Source organism: Symsagittifera roscoffensis, chromosome 7 (genome assembly GCF_963678635.1).
Source record: "Symsagittifera roscoffensis chromosome 7, txSymRosc1.1, whole genome shotgun sequence".
Lineage (NCBI taxonomy): Eukaryota > Metazoa > Xenacoelomorpha > Acoela > Convolutidae > Symsagittifera > Symsagittifera roscoffensis.
In genome coordinates, this window is record NC_087068.1 from 23003087 (window position 1) to 23027796 (window position 24710).

Below are 24710 nucleotides of genomic sequence, written 5' to 3' on the forward strand. Positions count from 1 at the left end.
ACTCTTTCAAAGCCTCTAACCAATTTTCAATTTATTTAACGTATTTACTTTTTAGATTGCATTGAAAGACAGAACTATTTTGAGAAAACTCGCTTATTGAAATAGAAACTAAATACTTGGCACGCCAACTTGTCTAAAATTGACAATTTTCCCAACCTCCTAAAACTATGACTCAATTGTGTAAAGTAAGGAGATAACCTTGCTCTGTATGATCGCTCTTTGCATTATTTACCGATCAAGCATGAGAAAATATTTCATTGTTTTCTACTATATGCTGGATAAGGTTTTTAGGTGCTACATAAAAGGGTTGGGAATTTTTCCATTATTTTTTTTTCATATAACGCTCAGCAAGCTCATATTTGATTTTTTTTGTGCCATTTTGCAAAGATTTTTTCAACCCCAAACAAAATTTTTTTTACAACGGAGTTTCGAAAGTACCATGCTATGAAAGAGTCATGTGTTCCTCTATTCCACAACACAGTGGCGTGTTCAATCCACTATCATGCACATGGTATGGCGAATCAACAGGAGGACACTGCAGATGACTTTTGTTTTCACATGGAACTCCATTGAACAAAGTGTGAATTAAAACTACAGACATCATGGTGATTTGTTATTCACACATTTCGGCCCCCTAATAAAGCATATAGGTTCAATTAATCTAAGATGATTTGTTCAAAACATAACATACGTGGAACCTGATCTAAACTACATTTTATGATTGGATAAATTAGATATTTTACCAATGTAAAGTATTTAATATTAACCAATCATGATCCATCTAACTAACAACCCACTTATTTGTAAGTGCTGAAGTTACTTGTAATTTCAGCACCAGAGAGATTTGAATTTAACTTAGAAATTAGTTGGACTCTCCCGAGCACTTCAGCAGCCGCAATAAACCAGTATACCCTAGATCTATTGAGCCTAGCAGAGACTAGTTAAACAACCTGAGACTAGATAGTATAAGAGTAAGATTAGGATCGGTATTAGACTAAGAAGTTGCACGAATCTATCCGGCCGAAAATAAGATAGCGTGACGAGCAGACGGTGTACCCTATCCGAAATTACTCTATGAGTTAACCAACTCGGTCCTAACTCATCTGGTGCGACCATAAGTCTCGAACAAGACCTTAATAGCTTAGAATTAACCAAAATAGATTAGAAATTAGACAAAAACATTTACAAAATGTTATACGACAATAATTTAATCGAAATGTCTCTACGACTCAATAGATCAGAGCCCATATTCCGAACCATAACAGAACTACCCGGAATTGGAAGAAGACCTCGAACCAGAGACGACATACGACAAAGTAGAAACTTACCATATAGTTATATGATAGTTCGGCAAAAGCCAGAACAAACTTTTGTATTTAGAATACTACTAGCAATGAATTTAGATTTTCATTTGCAAACATAAAATTTTGAAGTCAATGTTCAAAATCATTTCAGGCGCTAAACAAAATTATTAATATACAATAACGATTGATAAAAAGATCTCAGATCGTTTTCCTAAATTCTGTAGTAATATACAAAACATGTTTGAAAAATATTTATTGAAAAATCAAAATAAAAATTAGTAGCATGACAGTAAATGGTTAGTAATCATAAATCATCCTGTTGTTCCAGCTCCATCACCTAAAACATAACAGCAATCATAAACCCACTAATATCATCAAAACACTAAATCTTTCCTTTACACACATTTAAAATTTTATTAAAACTTAAATTCACTTAATTTTAAAACCAGATCATCAAGGCTTATCCTTGGATCTTAAATCATTTTCTACTTAATTAAATTTCAAATTTGATCATCAAGGCTTATCCTTGGATCAAACAGAACAACTTTGTTCTCCCCCACCCACTTAATTAGTGTCTAACGACCTCAAACGTCGATTCACTACCCAACCCTTTCTAAAGACCCAAAACTAATAGAAATTTTTAAACAAAAATAATCATTCAAATTAGGATAAACAGTGAAGAACTTCGGTTATTCATCCTTCACTTGACCCCCCCTCTTAACAGACCCAGGATAAATCTTAGACTTAGTAAGTTTAAAATAGTATCTAACGAACTACTCGCGTTCTAATTATACCTGAACCTTGTGGATCGATTTACTATTCTCCAACCCTTGAACACAATCACTACCCCTAAGTAAGATTAAGTAAGTTAACACCTTAACTTATACTAGCCACGAGAAAGTAAAAAATCATTCTTCGGAATCGATATACTTTTCTCTCCAACCCTGAACAAATAGACCCAGGTTAAGCTAACCAAAAAATCGTAAGAACTAACAGTTTAAGAAAATAGAAACCATTTAACAACCTTTTGCATCCGTCATCCTAAACCTTATGTCATTTAAAAACCTAGGAAATAAACAAACAATCGTTTTACACAATTGTGAAATAGATAACAAAAAATACGACCTTGTAATCACACCTCATACACAAACAGTTGGATACATTCGAACAAAACGACAAACACTAAAAAGAAAAATAATAACGAAACAAAGACAAATAACACGAAAAAGATTTTCAAAAAATCGAAACGCATTTTCAGAATCAGAAACCAACAGTTTAGACGAACTTTACAAACTAAAAGAATCAATAGATAAAAATTACCCACTTCACGATCAATTATATTTTTCTGACTCAGAAACAACTTCAAATTCATCAAAAAGAGGAAAAAGAAGAATAAAAAAGCAGTATAAACACAAACCAGTACATTTATACAATTGGAATCAACCAATTCGACACATTAATAATTACATATTAACAGTCATCGAACGAAAAAATGAGCTCAACGCACACTCCAGGTGAAGAAAGTCCAGATGATGATGAAATCTTTCCTTTTATAGTAGATGCAACCACTGATAGAGGACAGCATATATTTTGCAAAAATTTACTATTAAATTTATTTGAACCCGGAATCAGTCCATGTAAAACAGAGTTCCCAGATGTAAAAATCAAAAGACAAATCATAGACCACTACTTAAAAGATATATGCAACATAACACAACAGTATGGAATCTACTCCATAGAATTCACCTCACCAAACCATAATAATAGAAAATATACAATTCAAACAGACGATCTTGATTTAGAATTTTCAAAAGTTTTTTCAGAATATATAAAAAACATCCAATATCATAACTCACAAAGAGCAAACTCCATATTCACCAATGAAGTTTTCGCAATAATATATAGTTATATTTCGATATTAGAAAACGAAATCCCAATAACAAATGTCTCACCGACAGAAACATCTAAACATTTAAGAGTACGACATGAAATCACACTACTCTCTAGTTATTTAAACATCATTAAAGAAAATTTCACGAAAGACGACGTTTCACAACATACAAAACACGATCTACAAAAAATTTTGGCATGGTTCATAATAGATTATTTCACACACAATATTGATTTAATTGCACAAGCAAGAAAAAATTTTAGACCCCAAAACTCGAACGATGATACCGCTATCACAGAACAATCAGATTATGTTTGGGACCCCGAATGGTCTCATACCGCATTTATAAGCTTCCCACAAACAATCTCAAGTCAAGCAATAAGTACAATATCTTACATAAGAGATTATGTAAAAGTAATACCATTAACCATTGATGCGACACCATTAAACTATAATACATTTTTACCCGATACACAAAATAATAGTTTAAACTCTACAGTTATACACAATGAAAACCTCAATGGAACTAGGAATCTTACTCAACAAGATATCCAGACACCATCACACTTCATAAATGAAGAAATTGTACACACAACAACTACACAACAAAGTATTTCACCAATACGCCCAAATTTAACAACACCAAGAAATACAAATCCTTCACAAACACAGGTAACCTTACAATCAACCGTTAAACCTTCGGTTGCACCTAAATATTCACATATGGATTACCAAACATACAGACCCATGACAATACCATCAAAAACACGCAAAACATTCACTAGAAACAACTTTACAGACCATAATTATAATTATACACATCCATCAAAAACATATAATCAACCACAAAGAAATTTTAACCAATATACAAGATCTCGAAATTGGGATAACCCAATGACCCAACCTAATTCAATAAATTTCCAAACAAATCCTCCACAGGATCACAGTGAAAATTACCCATTTTTTCAACAAAATAAAAATAAAAAACAGACATCTTATCAAATGGATTATTTATCCTCAGATGATGATTTCTTACAACCAGATATATTTGCACAAAATACTCAAGAATATCGTAGACAAGGAATACAGAGAACACGTACAAATCATAGAAATTTTTTTCCACAATCAATAGATGCACAACATCAACAACCAATTCAACAACAAAATCCAATTAATACACAATCTTTTCAACCAATTCAACAACAAAATCCAATGACTGCACACTCGTATCAACCATCACAAATGCAAAATGAAATACCACTCCCATATTATCTCCAACAACATGAAATAACAAGAAACCAACTTTCAAATTTTTCTCAAATGCCAAATGCAGCAGAATCATTACAAATGACAATGAATCCATACCTTATGGGTGGATCATCAATAACATCAAACAAACCTTTAATGGTTTTCACAGGAACAGACCCTGAATACTCTGTAGAAGATTATTTAAATGCAGTAACAGCAAACCTGATTTTAAATATTGGACCTGAACCAATTAATACGCCACTACATCAAAACTGGATACATCGACGCACAGCGTTAATACAAACAACCTTAGATGGCGCAGCCCAAAAATGGTTTTCAGTACTACCTCTAGAAATAAAATCAAACTGGAAAAGGTTTACACAGGAATTTTCAAAAATGTTTGACTCCGAAAGAAACAAACAACAACAAAGAGTTTTATGTAATGAAATTCGCAGATTACCAAACGAAACCATCAAGCAATTAGCAGTACGAATCGAAACACTAGTTCGAAAAGCATATTCACTAAATACACACGACTATAAAAACACAAAGATGACAGAAATCTTAATGATGACCTTAACACCACAATTAAGGAAAATAGCAATAAAAAAGAGAGCATCCCATCCTTCTTCAATTCGAGAACCCGATTTAGATTTTCGAAAACTAGTAGACAAATTAGAACAAGCAGAAATCACGATGAAACTAGAAGAAACGGAAAATCTGAAATTACAATACGTTAACAGAATTGAAACGACTCCCACTAATATTAATAATATACAGGAATCAGAGACAGACCTCGTTGAAAAAATCACTGAAATACTCAATATTTACGAAAAGAACCCAAACTTTAAAGGCAAACCATCTTTCAAAAAATGGTGTAATTATTGCCGACGATACGGACATAGTATTTCCGAATGTAGACAAAAACAGCAAGACAATCAAAATAAACCTCAAAAATATAAAGAACCAAATAAATCATTCTATCAATACATGAAAAAAGATCAAAATCTACCGAACAAAACAGTCTACAGCAACAACAGTTCAGGAAAACCACTCCCGAACAATACAAATTATACAAGAAATCAATCACCATATAACTCAAGTTATAGAGGAAGATCACCAGAACGAAGAAACACGCATAATTCATCACAAAATCACTACAATAGACCAAATAGTCGAAATAACTACTCCAGATCACATTCAAATACACAACGATTTGTTTCTAGATCTAATTCCCAATCAAGAAATAACTACTATCCAAACAACCAATCACGAAATTCATCATACAATAGGAATAGAAACTACTCCTATAATCGAAATAGAAGTTATTCAAACAACCGAAACCAGAATTACCCGAACAATCAATCAAGGAATAACTCATATAATAGATCGAACTATAACAGACCAAACAATAATTACCAAAACAGATCGCGAAATAATTCACAGAATCGACACTCAAGTTATAATAATCGTTATAGAAATTATTCCCAATCACCACACCGGAATAATAATAACTATAATAATTCTAATAATCGCCACAGAAGTAGTACACCTAAACATCAAAGACATATTAATCAAGTACAATCTAATCCAGAAACAACATCAGACCCTCCAGGTATTGATGACACAGTAACTGATACGTTACAACTCAATCAAATAAACTGTACATCATCAGATTCAGAAAGTGATACAGAAAACACTCTTTCTATCAATATGATAAAAGTCGAAAATGACTATGAATCTGTCATATATGAACAACCTTTTTCATCACACATATATGAAAATCAATCAGAATTTCTTCAAAATTATTACACTACACCCATAAATTCCACACCAACGACGCAAGAAACAAATGAGATTAACACTACAAATCAAACCAATAAAAATATCAAAACAAAATGCTTGAATACAAACCACATTTATCAAAATATACAAAAAGAACAACCCAAAGAAAAAATTTGGACAATACCATTTCTCTTAGAAAGCCCAAGAAATAAAGAATTTCAACCACCAGACCTTGAAATAGATTTTTTAATTGATTCAGGAGCAGAATCAAACATAATAAACATCCCCACATGGAATGAAATAAAAACCTTACACCCAAAGCTAACACCTCTTGAAACCTCCAGCAAACTAGCAACAGCACAAGGATCAACATTGATAAACTACGGAAAAATCCAATTATTTCTCCTCCCCACCAGAACAATGGAACAAAGCAAAATTTTAAATAAGCCATTTAAACAAATATTCCATATCACTGATATTAAATATAATATCATTGGAATACTATTTATTTCGAAGTATATACCAACAATTAACATACTAAATAGTAAAATATTGATCAAAGATAAATATACAAAAACAAAAGAAACATCCTTAACATTTTTTCAAAGATTAAATAAACAACCACCATTCTTTTCAAAATTCTACCCGATATTTAACCAACAAAGAAAACACCTAAAACCACTATCAGGAAATATCTATAATTTTTCAATCAAACAAGTTCACCAATATGATAAAGAACAAAACAAACAAAAATTTTATATGTCAGAATTTGAATTCAAACCCAAAAATACAAATTTTTCAAAATCACAATCTCATCCATAAAATATTTGAAAAATTCGAATTCCGATATCATTTCCTTACATGTCTATAACAACACACCTTACCAAGTAACATTACCTTTAGGACTTTTAGGATATTGTGAAACCAACGCTACAATATCACCAATACACGAAAAAGCCTATCGCGTAAATAATATACTCCAATTACTAGATATTTGCCAATCTACAATTCTTAATGAAGAATTATCTATAAATAATATAATAAGTAACGAAAACAGAAATACGGATTATTTCACAAAAACTCCATATTTCAAACCTACATTCAACATAAGTAACTACACAGAGAACCAACAGAAATTTTTAACAATGTTTAATTTCCAACATTCACAAATAACACAAGACGAATTCGAAAAGTTAGCCAAACAGCTAATTGAATATTCATCAGTCTATGCAACATCAAAATTCGATGTTGGAAAAATCAGTTCATCACTACATCTCCCGTTAAAACCAGACGCAGTTTTCAAAAAACAGAGAGCAAGTAAAGTACCAATCCACTTACATGATAAAGTGAACAGATTACTCGATATTTTAGAACAATACAACATTATATCACCAGTTAATAAAGAAGAACAACCAAAAGGCAACACATTTATCAACCCCGTTATCATTCTAGCTAAAGGAGAATCATTAAAAATCGTTCTCGACGCTAGATACCTCAATTCACTCATAGATGAATCAAAATGTAATTGGCCCATTGAACCAATACAAGTTATTTTAACAAAAATAAACGGCAAATACTTTACAACCGCCGATATGAATAGTGCATACAATCAAATGCCACTAGATGAACAATCACGACGTTTAACACAATTTGTTATCGGAAACCAACAATATGAATTCAACCGCTTATTCTATGGAATATCCATAGGACCAGCAGCATTTTCAGCTTTTATGAGCAAAATTTTTAGACCACTAATACTCAAGAAAAACGCAATCACCTATTTAGACGATGTTTTTATGCAATCACAAACAAAAGACGAGATGTTCAATGTTTTAGAAAAATATCACCAAATACTTCAGAACGAAAATCTGAAGGCCGCCCCCGATAAATCACACTTCTTTTTGACAAGAGTTAAATTCTTAGGACATAATATAGAAAGAAAAACAATCACTCCATTGAAATCACGCATTGACGCCATTCAAAAACTTCAACCACCAACAAATAAAAAGAAAATCCAAGAATTTCTTGGAATGTTAAACTTTTTAAGTAAATATGTTTATAAAATGCAATTATATCTACGACCATTTTATAACATCCTTAGACAACAAAATAATTTTGAATGGAACACAGAACATCAAACACGATTTGAAGAAGTAAAGAAACTTTTAACTGAACAAATTTCAAACACAATTCCAGATTCAAATCAACCATTTTATGCAATGTGCGATGCTTCGAACTTTGGCATCGGTGCAGCACTATTACAATCACATAATGGTACAAATAAAATGAACCTCATATCAGCAAATTCTCGATTATTCACTCAAGCAGAGCTACGACTCTCAACTCTAATGAGAGAATGTACAGCCATAATATATACACTGACAGAATATGAATTTCTGATACTTGGATCAAAACATCCAACAGTTCTATTCACAGACCATAAACCAATCATCTTTCTCTTTACACAAAAATCTAACCCAAACCACCGAGTTTACAGATTTCAACTAATTCTAATGAAATTTCCAAACTTACATATAGTTTGGACTGCAGGAAAAAATCTTGCATTACCAGACACCTTAAGTCGAAATACACCACCTGAATTACTCACACGAAAAACAACAGTTGAAATACCCAAAAACATAAAATTCTACCTTGCAGAAAACGAAACATCACCCCGATTGGAATGCAAATATGCAGTAAAAACTGATATTGAACAATCACAAATAAATAGTTTACAACATTTCCCACTTTATTTAGATTGTCAAAATAATCATTATGAAGTTGATTTACTTGGAACATCAACTTTCAAACCAATCCCATATTCTCAATGGATAAAAAATAACACCCAACAAAAACGAACAAAACAACACCCGCCTAAGAAAGACCATTTTCCACTAATTGAAAAAGAAGATTTAACTGATAAAATAAATTTATCAGGACCACAAACAAATGATTCAAAATACACAATAAATCAAGTTTTTGACCTTCACGACCCACTTGATACAATACCCTTATCTAAATTAGAAATCGAAAACATTTTTCTCCCCCCAACAGAAATAATTACAATTTCAACACTGAAACAATATCAAAACCTTGACCCAGTAATTCGACAACTGAAATCATGGCACAAATATAAAACTAAACCTATCAAAGCAGATTCAACCATTCTAGGAAACAAAACACTCCTCCGATACTTTCGCAAATTTAACAACACAACAATTAACGAAAATACAGACCTTTTAGAGTATAACCTGAATGAATCTACAGTTCCATGTCTCCCTTTAAGTATGATTCTTATAGCTTTTAATATTTCACATACACAAAATATTAAAGGACACTCTGGATCAGAAAAAACATATTCAAATTTTATACAAAACTTTTATTTCCCAAATGCACCAATTTGGATAAAAGTACTATGCAATGATTGTATAGTATGTCAACTAAATAAACCTTACCCAAATCAAAAACAAATAGCACAAAAACAAGATTTTAAAGGACAAAGTTTGTACTTTAATCATCGTATCTCATTTGATACCAAAGGACCAATTTCACCCTCATCCGAAGGAAACTCCTACATTATGGTAATTGTTGACGCATTTACACATTATGTAGCAATTAACCCAGTACCACATTGTAACGCTTATTACGCTTACACAACACTCTATGAACACTGGATAGCAAAATTCGGACTACCAGAAATTTTAGTTACAGACAACGGTACAGAATTCATAAATAATGAAATTATCACACTATGTCATTTATATAACATTAAACACAAACCACGTACATCTCATGCACCTTGGACAAACGGCTTAGTCGAAGGTATGAACCGTTCATTACAAGAATATCTTAGATGTATCATCAACGGAAATGATACAAAATATACCGAATGGTCAGCAGATGTAAAATTATTTCCCTTAGCATATAATTCACAAATAACGACAACTTTAGGAATGTCACCATACGAAATGGTTTTTAACCAAAAGCCACGCAAACCAATAATGTTTACAGCAAATTCTCATAAAAACGCACAAGGTTATTGTCAACCAACTAAAGACTCAATTTGTTATAACCTACCTTTACATACACACGATGAAGATCATTTTCATCACCCACAAATTCTTAAACTAGCCTCCGGTACACACACCGAATGGATTCTAAATAGAGATAAAAAACACAATGAAATTTATCAAAAAATAACAAAAAAGTTATTACAAAGACAAAACATTAATGAACAAATCAATTCACGTTTTACACCAGCCTCCGAATTAAAAATTGGAACATTTGTTTTAATACCTAATTTTAATACTCAAAAAGGAATTTCTAAAAAATTACAACCCCTTCGAAAAGGACCATACCAAATAATTGCAAAACCCACTGATATCACATATAAAATTACCGACTCAAACAAAAAAGAAATCGTTCAACATCGAAACAACCTATTACCTTATTACCCAAAAGAATACGCACTCCGCGAATTAACTCAATTATATTCTTTCACAGGATTAAAAATCATTCAAAATGAACCACATCTGAAAAACACAGAGCAAAATGATAACCCCACCGAAAATCAAAACACAAAACCAACCGCCACCAAAAACAATACACAAAACCATAAAGAATCCCCAAAACAAAGAAAAAATAGAAAAATGACCGAACAAATAATACCCCAAGAACAAATCGACAAATCAGAAAATAGAAAAACAACAAGACTCCGAAATCAACCACGTAAAAACTATAAAATATTCATCCCCCAATCTAAAATTTTAAAGAAAGTGGAATTTCAAAAGTAATTTTAACATTTGCTTCACAATCTTGAAACCTCCGAAACATTTTTCATTTACATTTTTCAAAATAACATGCTGACAAGTACGTAATAATTCTAGTTCAAAATAGACCAATAGGATTCATCCAATCCGTCACTTTCTCTAACTCAAACTAAGACCAATTAGACGAATCATATAGAACTCCAGGCACATCTATAACTATAACTTTACGACCTCCAGGTCAAAAATAAGCAAACCACTCCAACTTGACAACTAAAATAAATATCACCATAATACCGTACCCCTCCCTTATCTAATAACCCAAAGATCAACAATATTTCCCCAACTCAGACCACGAATACCCCCAAAGCAAATTTGTTAACTTAGCCTAAAGTAACAAAATGAACATTTTAATTAGCCTAAAGTATAAAAATCTCACCATACCCCGGATCATTTGACCAACAAAAATAAAGAAAAAGACGACCTCCCAGTCACCATGAAAATTGCCCCCAACAATTTTTTACAGAACTCAACCCACTTGTCAAAAAACTAATAAATAATCCGACCACACTAGAAAATCGCCTCAAACAGCAAAAAATATTCGACCAAGAGATCATTTCTTAAATGCTCTTCTCTCAATCAGTTACTCAAATACTCATAAATCTTAAACATTTTTTTACAATACTTGAAACCTTTATAATATTTCTTTTTGATATACTTGAATCTTTTCTAATAATCCTAATCATTTTTTGTAACATTTTTTTAATTTTCTACACTATACTCGAACTATTCCTCCAACTTTCCAAAACCCTTGATTACATCCACAGGTACGAGTCATATAACTTGTCTAAATGATACGAACAATTTTCAGTAGAACCGATATTTTTTTATTGTTTGTAATTTTCATAACATTTTTATCATCCCTCATTTTGACAATATGTAAATGTATAAAGAAAGCAATCTTCACATTTGCCCTAGCAACAATCCTTCTAATTCTTTTTTTGGAAGAATACTATAATAAACATAAACCTTCCCACTAAAGTAACAATTCAAAAATCCATCAAAAATTGCTACCCAACAGTCACAGAATCAGTCTTCACCGACATCATCCCAAGATAACCAAACACCACCTTCAATTACTCAAAATCCTCAAACATCTACACGAATTTCTTTTCAAGACAATCCATACACTTTTGAAGAACGACATGCTCGTTTATCAGAACCACTAGAACCAGTTCAACGACAAGCACCTTTAAGCGAACCAACATATAACCTATACCCAACACTACCACAAGAACTAAGTAGAATAAGAAATTCTAGTCAAAACCAAAATACAATCGAAATAAATAGACAAATTATACATCCTCGACGAAACAGAAATCTTCAAACTCCCCGAGTTCATTTTGATATACCTCAATCCCCATCACAAAACACTCCAGAAAACCCCATTGGTATATTACCAGAAACCCCTACGCTTCTTTCACAACGTAGCACCTCAAGCCTACCATCAGATTACTTAGGTTCAACACCAACATCTGAGCAAATACGTGAAAATCCTTTCAACCCCACAAACCAAACATCACGATTTCCATATTGGACTACACATTCATTTACACAAGGTGAACCAAATTTAGTCAATGACCCCATAGATATTTCTACGGATACAACAACATCCTCATCACTACCAGAAACATTATCACTACCATCAACACCATCAATAAGCCAGATTTCACCACCACCTTTTAACTTAAATTTTCCAAATAATCTCGACGCCAGATATCGAGAAAAATCATCAATAAATATTCCTTTAAGACTAGATTGGAATACATTTACAGCACCTCCACCACTATTTGGACAACATCAAGAAAGTAACCGCCTTCATAACTGGGCACTTAATAGATTACAATATCGCCAAGATATTCACAACGATATCCGTGATCACAATATTCAAATACTCCAACAAAACAGTTTACAATTAAAGTTTGAAATCACAGTTAAGTTAAATAATATTACCCAACATCCCTACCCATTAAATCCACCTAACATAACAGCACAATCACTACCACCACCGTTTATAACTACTGAAGTAATATACAAATACGACAGATATACCAAAAACACAATTGGCTACATTACATTTTATAATCCATACTCAGGATTATCATACACATGTATATTCTAAAATTATTAATTTTTCTCCAACTCCTTTTTCTAGTAATCTCAAATCAAAACATAAACCCTTCTCCTCGTACAGGACCACAAGATTTATTAGTAACACATTACGATTGTGAAGAAAATGAACAAAAAACACTACATAAATATGCAATAAATCAAGTATCACAATGTGAAACAGAACCACAAGCTATAGAAACCACAGATGTAATAGCAACACTCTATTCAAAAGCCCGAGCAACAACAGTTACAGGTTATAAATTCACAGCAACATTTTCCGAAAAGAAAGTACATTGTTCACAAGTCTCGAACGGAAACAAAAACCGACTTGACCATGAATCATTCTATCAAAGTAATATAGAACGTCTTTTACATCTCAATCCCGACGATTGTAAAAATGAATTACTTAGACTAAACATCACACGGAATAAAAACTCCCAAAGAAAGTTAGTTAATTTTCAAGTTTTTCCAGACTCTGTACATCAATCACAACTTGAAAGACACCAAGGACATATAAAACTAGACGAAAAATACCCGTATAACGGCGCACACGGACGATTAACCTATGACCTACACGATAAAGATTGGATACCACACATTGGTATAAATAACCCATCAAACTGCAAAGCAGACACAAAAAATAAAGGATACCAAGAAATAATGTTTTTCCAATGGAAAATACAACTCGAAAAAATACAACTAACACGAGATTTATCAGATAATACAATGATCTATCAAGGAATCCGATTACCTTGTAAAAATGATCAAGGTTATTGCGACCCTACAACGAGAACACAAGCAACAATTGTTTGGTTCCCCGAAGATACATGTACAACATTTCAAGTAGCAAAAATACACGCTCGTATGATAAAATTTCACGAAAAATATTTTATACAACCAATTCCATATGAACAAGTCCATCCATCACGAAAACTAAGTTCTAATTTTAGAAACATAGACAATATAGAAAATAAATTGACACGTTTTCAAATATATCAAGAAACAGAACTTGCATGTAAATACAGGAATCCACTTCACAGAACACAATACTCTGAAATATTAGTTGAATACGAAAAAGGATTCGACATGACCACTGGAAAAGTAAAAATCGACCCATATGCCACAGGTCATCCTCCAAACGAAGGAACATCCTATATACCAGTTAATTTTGAAAAAAGCAACGGACAACCTGGTGGACATCTAAAACCCCATGACACCAGAAGCACACGCTTACAAGAATTATCACTAATGAATACTACATATTTCGGTAATATCCACTATGATATTCATTTAGATATGAAACTAGATTATACAATTAGCCGAATTTTTCAAGAAATGTCACTCTCCGAATTAGAAACACTACACCAACTATGCGAATTAGAACGAACACAAATATTACAATCAATTGCACTAGCAGTATTAAAAATACCCTATGCAGGATACTTATTATCTGGAAATAGATCAAATTTTTTAGACTATGAAGGAAACATCTTATGGTTTTACACTTGTACTAAAAAAATATCACCACTATACGTTTTTGAAGATAAAAGATGTTATAAAAGAATCCCTATCTTTTATAAGAATAAAGTACATTTCGTGGATACACTTTCACGAAGAACCTATTTCTGGGATACCGCAGTCCCATGTGGATCAGAAAACAGCCACAATGTAGTACAACTAAACCCTGATGAAAATAAATATTATCTTCTCACTCCATATCCCACATTAATGCAATCACTCAAAAAATTTTCACCAGAAAGCATTCGCGCTATTGCTCGAAACCCAAATATAGACTTACAATCAATAGGAATCTATTCAAAATCAGATATTCAACATCACATTAGAACACAACAATTCCAAGAATTATTAACACAAATGGACACTATACAAAGACAATCAATAGACCAAAATTTACGCAAACTTGCAGAAACCGCAGGATTTGCCGATATCTACACGCAAGACTATAGCGGATATTTTAAAGACATTAAAGATTATATATATCTAAACGGTGAAAAATACCGTCCCCAAGATATATCACCAATTAACATTTTTAGCTTTGTTACACTCAAAAATGAGATCCTCGATTTTCTAGGATGGCCCTACTACATCTTAGAAAAATTGACTATTTTATACGCAATGTTTAACTTTATTGGATTTCTTTTCTCACTTTTAAAAGGAATCTACAACACATGTGCTATACACACACAAGTAAACAGACAAGCAAGCGTAGCACGCATACTCTTTGCAGGATTTTTTGGAATCTTTTCTACATCTATAAACAAAATTCTTTTAGACGCACAAATAAAAGAATATAACACAAAAATAGCAACACGACAAAATACATACGACGAAGAACATAACAATGTAGACATAACGCCAACGGCACCACAATTACCACCCCTACCAAATAACCATCCACTATCCCTAGTCCCACGAAATTTTCGAAATTTAGCCATCACACATAATCCAAATTTTCGACTCACCACATCACAAAGTCCCATTCAACATATAATAACACACCAGTCACAAGATGATAATACTTATGAACAAATTATTGAACAACCCCATACCACCGCTTTTCAGTCTCAAAATAATCATTTTTTTAGCCCACGATGAGCCGCCAACTTGGATCACTACACCGATCAAATTCCCACCCAACCAATCTTACCTCTCCAATCCCAATAATACCACTTTTTGCTTTTCCGCCACCCGATTTTCCATCTAGTAATGTAACATCAGGCATGAATTCCGACACTAATTCACACATCTCAGTTTTATATTCCATCTCACAACTCAATAACCCGAATATTGAAACCCCCGATGAATTTGCCGACTCAGAACCATCCCCATCCAATAATTTTCATAACTCTTCTAATTTTTCTCAACCCCCTTTTCAACCCATATTATCCAATAACCCTGACCCAATCACTCCCACACCCTCTTATGCTTCCCAAGTTACCCCAACCTACTCCTCATACCATTCTGACCAATCATCTCATTCTCCAGACACCCCCCGAATCTCCCCAGAGCTAGATAATTTTATTACCCTTCAACAACAACCCTACCACCTTAATACCCCAACCATAAACCAAATCTCCTCCACAATAAATTCATCCAACCCCCCTACCCCTACACCCTCTTCAAATTATACTGAATCATTAGCACCATCATCCACATCAACTGAATCTTCACTCAACACTAATAGAGCTTACCGCACTTTTAAAAGAAAGTTCCCCAACCATCCTTTCCCAGCAAAACCAGGAACAGCCCGTGAATACATCAACCACCCCAAGCATACTAACACAAAAGAATTTTTAGCCATCACCTTACCCTCATTCCCACAATACACCTTAAACACCCCCCACGACACTAACGAAACACGCAACTTTGTAGATGAATACGTTTTAATGCCCACTCTCTCTTGGACCTCATATTATCATTTTACTAATCCTCTTTGCTTACCTTTATCTAACACTCACATCGATATAGAGCGAAATACGGACATGCTATATCGACTCACTACACCACTAACCGCTAGACAATTTACTTACGTTGGATATAAAAAATCACTAAAAACACACACTGCACCTAGAGCTAACGAATATACACTCGAATACTATGATCACAACATCATCAGAGCTAACCAAGATCAATTCTTAGACGACGATCGCTTCGCTAATCCACAAATTACCGAGAAATTTTTCATCAAGACACCATATATATTTACACTAAACATCTTCGACCGAAAGTTTGATCACATTATTTCAGAAGCACTAACAGACACACAAGCATACGAAAGTTTTAAAGAACGCTTCCAAATATTTTCACTAACCTTTCATTTCCTTGCACCACACGAAAGAGATTTGCACTGCTCACACGATATTATGTTGCGCACTAAACAAACCCACACATATAGTTATTATCGCTTCATCCAAAATCACTTTGACCTACACACACCCTCTAGACAACCACACCATCGTTTTCAATTCATTAATTCCAAATACACTTCACCATTTTTCCTAAATTTCACATATTGTATTAAAGATACTAACCTTCATGGTATTCTTCGCAATTATGATCCCATAACCCAAATGTACATCTTCTGTCCCATCACCAAGACCTTCAACGCCGAAGAATCCCGACCCTTCCTTATCCCGCACGAGTTTGTACAACCTATAGAAATCCCAATTTTAGAATTCATCCACAACACTAAATTCAATCACAAATTATATAATCTAATCCAAAACACACCTTATGAGTTTGCAGTTGGCACTGAAGAACTAACCACTATTAAGGCACTTCAATTGCTTTGGCCACTGCTTCAGACTAAAAATATCATCCGCATCTTAGCTAAACTACTAACAACTTCAGAACAAATTCACGACATCTTCCCCCACGGTTTTTTCCCCGACGACTAACAGGTAAGTATGAATTAAATAAATATTACTAACTAATTAAAATATTAAAAAACTCACCATACTTTATTCATGTTTTCTTTAGATTTTTAGCCTTCATCCGACGATCACCTACAAAAACCACAAAAGACAAATAAAAATCGCAAATTTCATCAAACAGATTTCAAAAATTCTATTAATCTCTTACACTTATAGATTTATAAATTTAATACCAATGCAATAAATTCATTTCTAAAATTTTCCCCACAAGCAGTAAATCTAATTATGATGAAAATTTGTAACTTAAAATTCCCCCATAACTAGCAGTAAATTTCCAAATTCTATGCAGTAAATTAATAAAATGCAAATGCAGTACTAACCTTTTGATATTCTCATTCATTCGCACAGAAATTCTATCCACACTCGCACAGCTCGCCCACGAAGAATTGTTTAAAATAATGAATTTCAGTTTCAAGTTCTCACACTCAACAACTCTAACATATAATAACATGTTTCAAACCTTCCTTTAACCCGGTTGGAAAGGAATCATATACTAAACAAAACTAACCAACGCAGCTTACTAAATACCACAAATCATAGAATAACAGCATGACTAAGAAAAGGAAACCAACGGTACCCAAACCGGATTAACCCAGTTTAAAACTGGATAATTTATTCTTTTGAAGACTATTATAAAGTCTAAGAAAGAAATAATAAAACACAAAAAAGTCGAAAGACAAACCCATACCACGAACAATTTGCTTTTTGGAAAAATGACATAACCAACAAGACATAAGAAAAACCACAACAAACCCAACATAAAACGTTGTCACATAACAGGACCCCTCACAAAAACCGCATGCAATCATACTCCCACTCCTGGCCTAACCCACCAGGAAGGACGTCCTGAGCATGCTCTATAGCCGGCCTAACCCACCGCGCTACATCCACGCTTTGTGACCACACCTCTATTTTTAATAAGAGCTACTCAAGGGTGAGTAACTCTTCAAAATAACCGAACTAAAACAAAAAGCTTTTGTGAAAACAACTAACTAAAATCATAATTAAAAAATATTAAACTAATAAATGTTTTATAAAATGTAAATTACATTATGCAATACATAGATCAGAATATAACACCAAGGATGAACATCTAAAGACAAAACGACCCCACTACACTCGAGAGAGAATGGCCAACCACAATCGATATGCCACTCACAATCACAACTCAAAGGATTTAGAGTACGACTTGACTTCGCAGAAAAGGACTTCATTGAACTAGACCAATGACCACCTCGATGTTCAAGTATACGTACAGATCCGAGTAACCAGGCATCCCCTCCACGCACAATCTCCACGCCATTCCCAAATTAGATCAGACACAAAAGAAGTTCTCCACGCAGAACAGAAAAACCTGACATAGCCAACCATTCTGAAATCAGATTTGAGTTTGTTGCAAAGACTTAGTCGTTGTCACTAGAAGACACAACGTCTTATGTCTCTAACTCCAGCTTCCTGGAACTTCTTTAACAAAGAGGAAACGGAAGAAAATGATGTTCGCCAAAAACCAACGTCCATCATCCATCCTTCGAATCGCAGAAGAACTATTCTAAAAAACTCTGTAAAACCCGGATGGGTGGAACCTGATCTAAACTACATTTTATGATTGGATAAATTAGATATTTTACCAATGTAAAGTATTTAATATTAACCAATCATGATCCATCTAACTAACAACCCACTTATTTGTAAGTGCTGAAGTTACTTGTAATTTCAGCACCAGAGAGATTTGAATTTAACTTAGAAATTAGTTGGACTCTCCCGAGCACTTCAGCAGCCGCAATAAACCAGTATACCCTAGATCTATTGAGCCTAGCAGAGACTAGTTAAACAACCTGAGACTAGATAGTATAAGAGTAAGATTAGGATCGGTATTAGACTAAGAAGTTGCACGAATCTATCCGGCCGAAAATAAGATAGCGTGACGAGCAGACGGTGTACCCTATCCGAAATTACTCTATGAGTTAACCAACTCGGTCCTAACTCATACGAGTTGTTCAACTCTTTAAGGGAAACCTCTCTTTTACCGCCTTCACCTCCCTGTTTTAGAACTATATGCATTTTTTTCATTATATTCTTAGACTGGGTATTGTCTCATCTTTAAAAAAAGTCTTAGCAACTATTGGATATGATTTTCTAAAAAGATACTAGAAAGGGACTTGTCAGGGTTCCTACGTAGCTAGGAAGGAGGTTCCCGGTTGTCCATTGCGTTTAGACCACATCGTAGCGATGGGAAGTAACGGCCGGTCGTTGCTTCTGCTGTTTTTTAGCCGATTTTGATAGTTCCAAACACAAATAGTAGCGGCCAAATATGGTATAACATAAAAGCCCTTTCAGTCGTGATTTCAATAATAACAAAAATCAAAAATATGTCTCTGTTTTGAGAAAAACTGGTCTGAATCTTTTCATTTTCAATTTCAGATTTCAGACTTTTTCAGCTTAATTCACATTCAGCATACGTTTTTTCTGCTAACTCAATCCCCTTATCAAAAAATTTGGAAACTTTGGACACAAGATGAAATATGAGACACACGATTTCTTTATGCTTTTCTTCAGTTTTGACTTTTTTCAATAAAAGTGGTCGGAAGAATCTGTGCTACTTGCGTAGCAATTGCCTAGACTTGTTCGTATTATGCGGATTAATCAAACATAAAAATACACTTTTTGAGGGTATTGACAAGCAATATTTCACAAAAGTAATTTTTATCAAAACTCTTGACAATTTGTGAAGGACACAGCAGATTTCTTTTAACTGGAATAATTGATTTTTTTTCATCGTCACATGCCAATTTTTGTATCTTCACAATAAAAATAGAAGTTAACAATTTAATTTGGGAAGTTGGATATGCGGTCAAAATGTGTTTTTAATTATATAATCCAGCCACATTGCAGTTTTTATGACAAAAGTTACACACACTGAAAAAGCATGTCGTAGGGAAATGGTAAAAAAGCCAAATATTCGAAATGTTTTTTTTTTCAAAAAAATCCACCTGAAGCATGACGCAAAATCGGCTTTTTTGCATTATAGTACCCTTAAAAATTAAAGCACCCCTGCATTACACAAAAACCTTAGTCGTACAGAAAAATTGATGCAATGTGTTACATCTTTGTGTTACATAATGATACAAAAACCACTATTCAAAAAATTATCAGCCTAGCCACAAAAATTTTCAATCCAACCACTCTAAGGGGGCATCGTTAAAAAGTAACAAAATCTTGAGCGAAACAGGAAGAGGCGAAATGTGCAAATGGCAATTCAATCGTGTTCAACTTTCCAACAGACAGAAGAAGAAGAGAGAAAATGACTAATATGATGATGGCTGTTCTGATTCTGTACTGGTGGTGTAATTTGAATTCCCCGGTCTTTTCCTCCAGCCTCGCTCGCATGCGAAGAGGGTTCTAATCAAAATAGTTTTGAGGTCAATTGAGATAAGTAGATACATCCACGAATTTTTTCAACTTTTTCTCCCGATCACTAGATGTGTGGAGGAACTATGTCTTCTAACATGCTTAAGCTTTTACTCCGTCTTAGAAATCGTTCCAAACTGGTTGAAAGAAGCTTATTTGCATAATTGATTTGTTACAAGGAGCGAAATCTATGGCTTTGTACTTTATATGGCGTGTGGGGGTATGCTTTTCATAGAAAAATTTTCAAATTTTAGAAAAAACGTTTTTCATTTTATTTTATTTCATTTAATTTTTTATGTTGTTTATGTTATTAGTGCTCCATAAACGTTAGCAGGCAGTCGGAACTTTCAGGGCTCGCCCTGATACGAGCAGTCTTGTGTTAATTTTATAAACTATATGTTTGAAAGTCTGCTTTATACTTCAGCTGCACGTCATTCAATTTGTGCCTAACTTAGATTAGACATCTTCTTCCCCTTTTTCTTCTCCCGTATTTAGCTGTGTTCAGATTTTGAAAAGTGCTTTTTTCTTGATACTTTTCGTAAATTTTATTCACTCGAGATCTGTTTGGGGGTGAGGGGAACAGATGAAAAAAACTTTTAATAAAGATATTAAAACAATAAAGATTTGCTGCTTGATTGTAAACTGCATTTTAACAAGTGAAAACCTGAAGAAGTTAACGCAGTTTGAGTTCTTGTGGTGTTCAAGATTAAGGTAATGTTTTGTTTAGACGTGATTCAGCGTTATCATTTTTAGAAAATAAGTGAATTGCGCTGCTAAGCATGTGTTCTAAAGTTCAAGAAAAATGCTTCGGTAATAAAACCGTAATTTTTCTGACTTTCAATACGAAAGTAACGAAATATTTGTGCTCGGGGTGGGTTTTTTTTCTTCAGACAAATTTCGACTTTTTAAGTAGCCATTTTTGAAGGAATTTTTTTATATCATTCGAAAGGTATTGCTGCCGTGAGCTCAAATTTGAAAAGATATTTCACCTGTGATCATTTTCCGTACAGTTATAGGGGTTTAAAGATTACCATTTTGGCCCATTTGGGACAATCAACGCGCGATACATTTCGCGCTATTAACGCGTAAGCGGAGAGTTCATCCCTCTTAGAAATCGGTCCAAGTTGGTTGAAAGAAGCTGATTTGCCATAATTGATTTGTTACAAGTAGCGAAATCTACCCTTTTGTACTTTATATGGTGTGTGGGGGATGATTTTTATAAAAAAAATTTCAAATTTTTGAGAAAAAAAATTTCATTTCGTTATATTACTTTTAAGTTTTTAATGTTATTACTGCTCCATAATCCATAATAGGCACTAGGAACATTTAGGGCTTCGCCCTGATACGAGCAGTCTTGTTTCAATTTAGATCCTTTTTTAAGACACCCTGTGCAACTACGAAAGAAAAATATTTGCTGAAGATTCATACAGCGTATTTGGCACTTAAAAATGAAAAGTTCAACAAAAAAATTGTGAAAATATGAAAACTAACTCAGCAAAAACAGGTGCCACAAATAATCATCAGCCTTGCTTAAGTGATTCATCATATATAAGCCTTTTCACTTGTTATTCAAACGACATGCGACAAAACAAAATATACTCATTTTCAGATAATTTGTTTGAAATTGGTTTTATTTTTTTTTGCCTTTTTTCAATTTTTGAAAGATTAAAAGACAAATGTGCCCAGTAAGAACCATTTTTATTTTCTAAGCCTTCATTTAGGTCCAATCACACCGCGCTCTAAAATCTGCCAAAACACGGAGAAAAAACAGTTGAATATTATAAAATAACTCTATCCTCTATCTATTGATGATTTTTTTGCAGAACAACTGAAATCACTCACAAATTTAGACAGATTGTCAATAGTTTCCATCTCCTGTTGTAGTTTTTCCAGATACCCTTTGGGTTTCAAATCCACACCACAACTGACACACAATCTCCCTCTCCCTCCTCTCGCGTCCACTGGGTCACAGTCGTCACTGGAGTAATGAGATGTCTGGTCGTGCTGGGATAGAACGCCTGGATAGTAGAATCCGGTTTGCAAGTGGTGGTTGTAAAAGTGGGGTCTAGTAGTTCAGCGAGATCAAAAAGATAGTAGATGATTTTATTGTTGATATTGGTAATGTATTTTGTTTTAATGTGTGCATTAAATAAGACCTTTTCAATATTTTGGCTTGCCTCTTGATAAGTTTTTTAAAGTTTTTGGGATTATGACCGCTTTTTGGGAAACAATAACTTGTTCTTTAAAATATATATTTGTCTGTTGAACTATTATCTCACTTGGCTGATAAATTGGGCTCTGTCGACGCCCTTTTCCCCTTTTTAAGACGACTGTAGCCGGATGACGAAAATATATCCATAAAATATGAATTTAATAGGACTGTTTTTTCTTCCTTGCATGCTGGGTGGTCCTCTGCTTCGCCAAATGTGGTTTGAATTGACAATTCTCTAATTTCGTTTTTGTTTTCTACCTTTTCTGTCATTTTTAACGCTAGTGAGCTGCACGTTTTTCAAATTAACGGAGTTAACTCATAGTAAGAGCATGCAGTTTATGTTTTAGCGGTGTTTTGAACGTATGAAAAGTAAGCTGAAAATGAAAGCATCAGAGAGCTCCAATTCATGATATTTGTGGTGATTTGTTATGAGTTCACAGAGACAACATTTTTCATATATATATTTTTTATGCTGTTCAAAGTTGCACACATTTTCTGATCACAATTTTACACAAAAGCCAAAATAAATTTGAAAAAAAAAACACTGGAAAATACAAAATAAAAATAGAAAACACCAGTTGCTTAACTATCTAATCAGGCAAGTGCATCATAATGTACAAAAAATGGAACCAAGTTAACATCCTCCCCCCCCCCCCCCCCCCCCCCAAATACGTTTAGAGGGGAAGATGTTAATTTGGTTCTGAGTTCAATTTTTCAGCCAATCAGAATAGAGTGCAACCTGATCTAAACTATATTTTATGATTGGATAAATTAGATATTTTACCACTGTAAAGTATTTAATATTAACCAGCCATGATCCATCTAACTAACAACCCACTTATTTGTAAGTGCTGAAATTACTTGTAATTTCAGCATCAGAGAGATTTGAATTTAACTTAGAAATTAGTTGCCTCTCCAAGAGAACTTCAGCAGCCGCAACAAACCAGTATACCCTAGATCTATTGAGCCTACCAGAGACTAGTTAAACACCCTGAGACTAGAAAGTATAAGAGTAAGATTAGGATCGGTATTAGACTAAGAAGTTGCACGAATCTATCCGGCCGTGACGAGCAGACGGTGTACGCTATCCGAAACTACTCTATGAGTTAACCACATCGGTCCTAACTCATCTGGTGCGACCATAAGTCTCGAATAAGACCTTAATAGCTTAGAATTAACCAAAAATAGATTAGAATTTAGACAAAACATTTTAAAAATGTTATTCGACGATAAATTAATCGAAATGTCTCTACGACTCAATAGATCAGAGCCGATATTCCGAACGATAACAGAACTACCCGGAATCGTAAGAAGACCTCGAACCAGAGACGACATACGACAAAGTAGAAACTTACCATATAGTTATATGATAGTACGGCAAAAGCGAACACAAACTTTTATATTTAGAATCTTATTAGCAATGAATTTAGATTTTCATTTGCAAACATAAAATCTTGAAGTCAATCTTCA

The 24710-nt window shown here is 33.6% G+C and overlaps 2 protein-coding genes across 2 annotated transcripts in view; one reads left to right on the forward strand and one right to left on the reverse strand.

Moving 5' to 3' along the window:
- LOC134852188 (ena/VASP-like protein) overlaps positions 1-24710 on the forward strand; it is a 375505-nt gene that overhangs the window by 3442 nt on the left and 347353 nt on the right. The gene's annotated exons all lie outside the window — the stretch shown is intronic.
- LOC134851309 (uncharacterized) lies at positions 443-23594 on the reverse strand. Its single transcript, XM_063867330.1, has 4 exons — positions 23308-23594; positions 22871-23093; positions 20896-21019; positions 443-591 (listed from the first exon to the last, which is right to left on the reverse strand). Exons 1-4 carry the CDS (start codon positions 23508-23510, stop codon positions 443-445), a joined length of 699 nt encoding a protein of 232 aa, XP_063723400.1. The 5' UTR covers positions 23511-23594.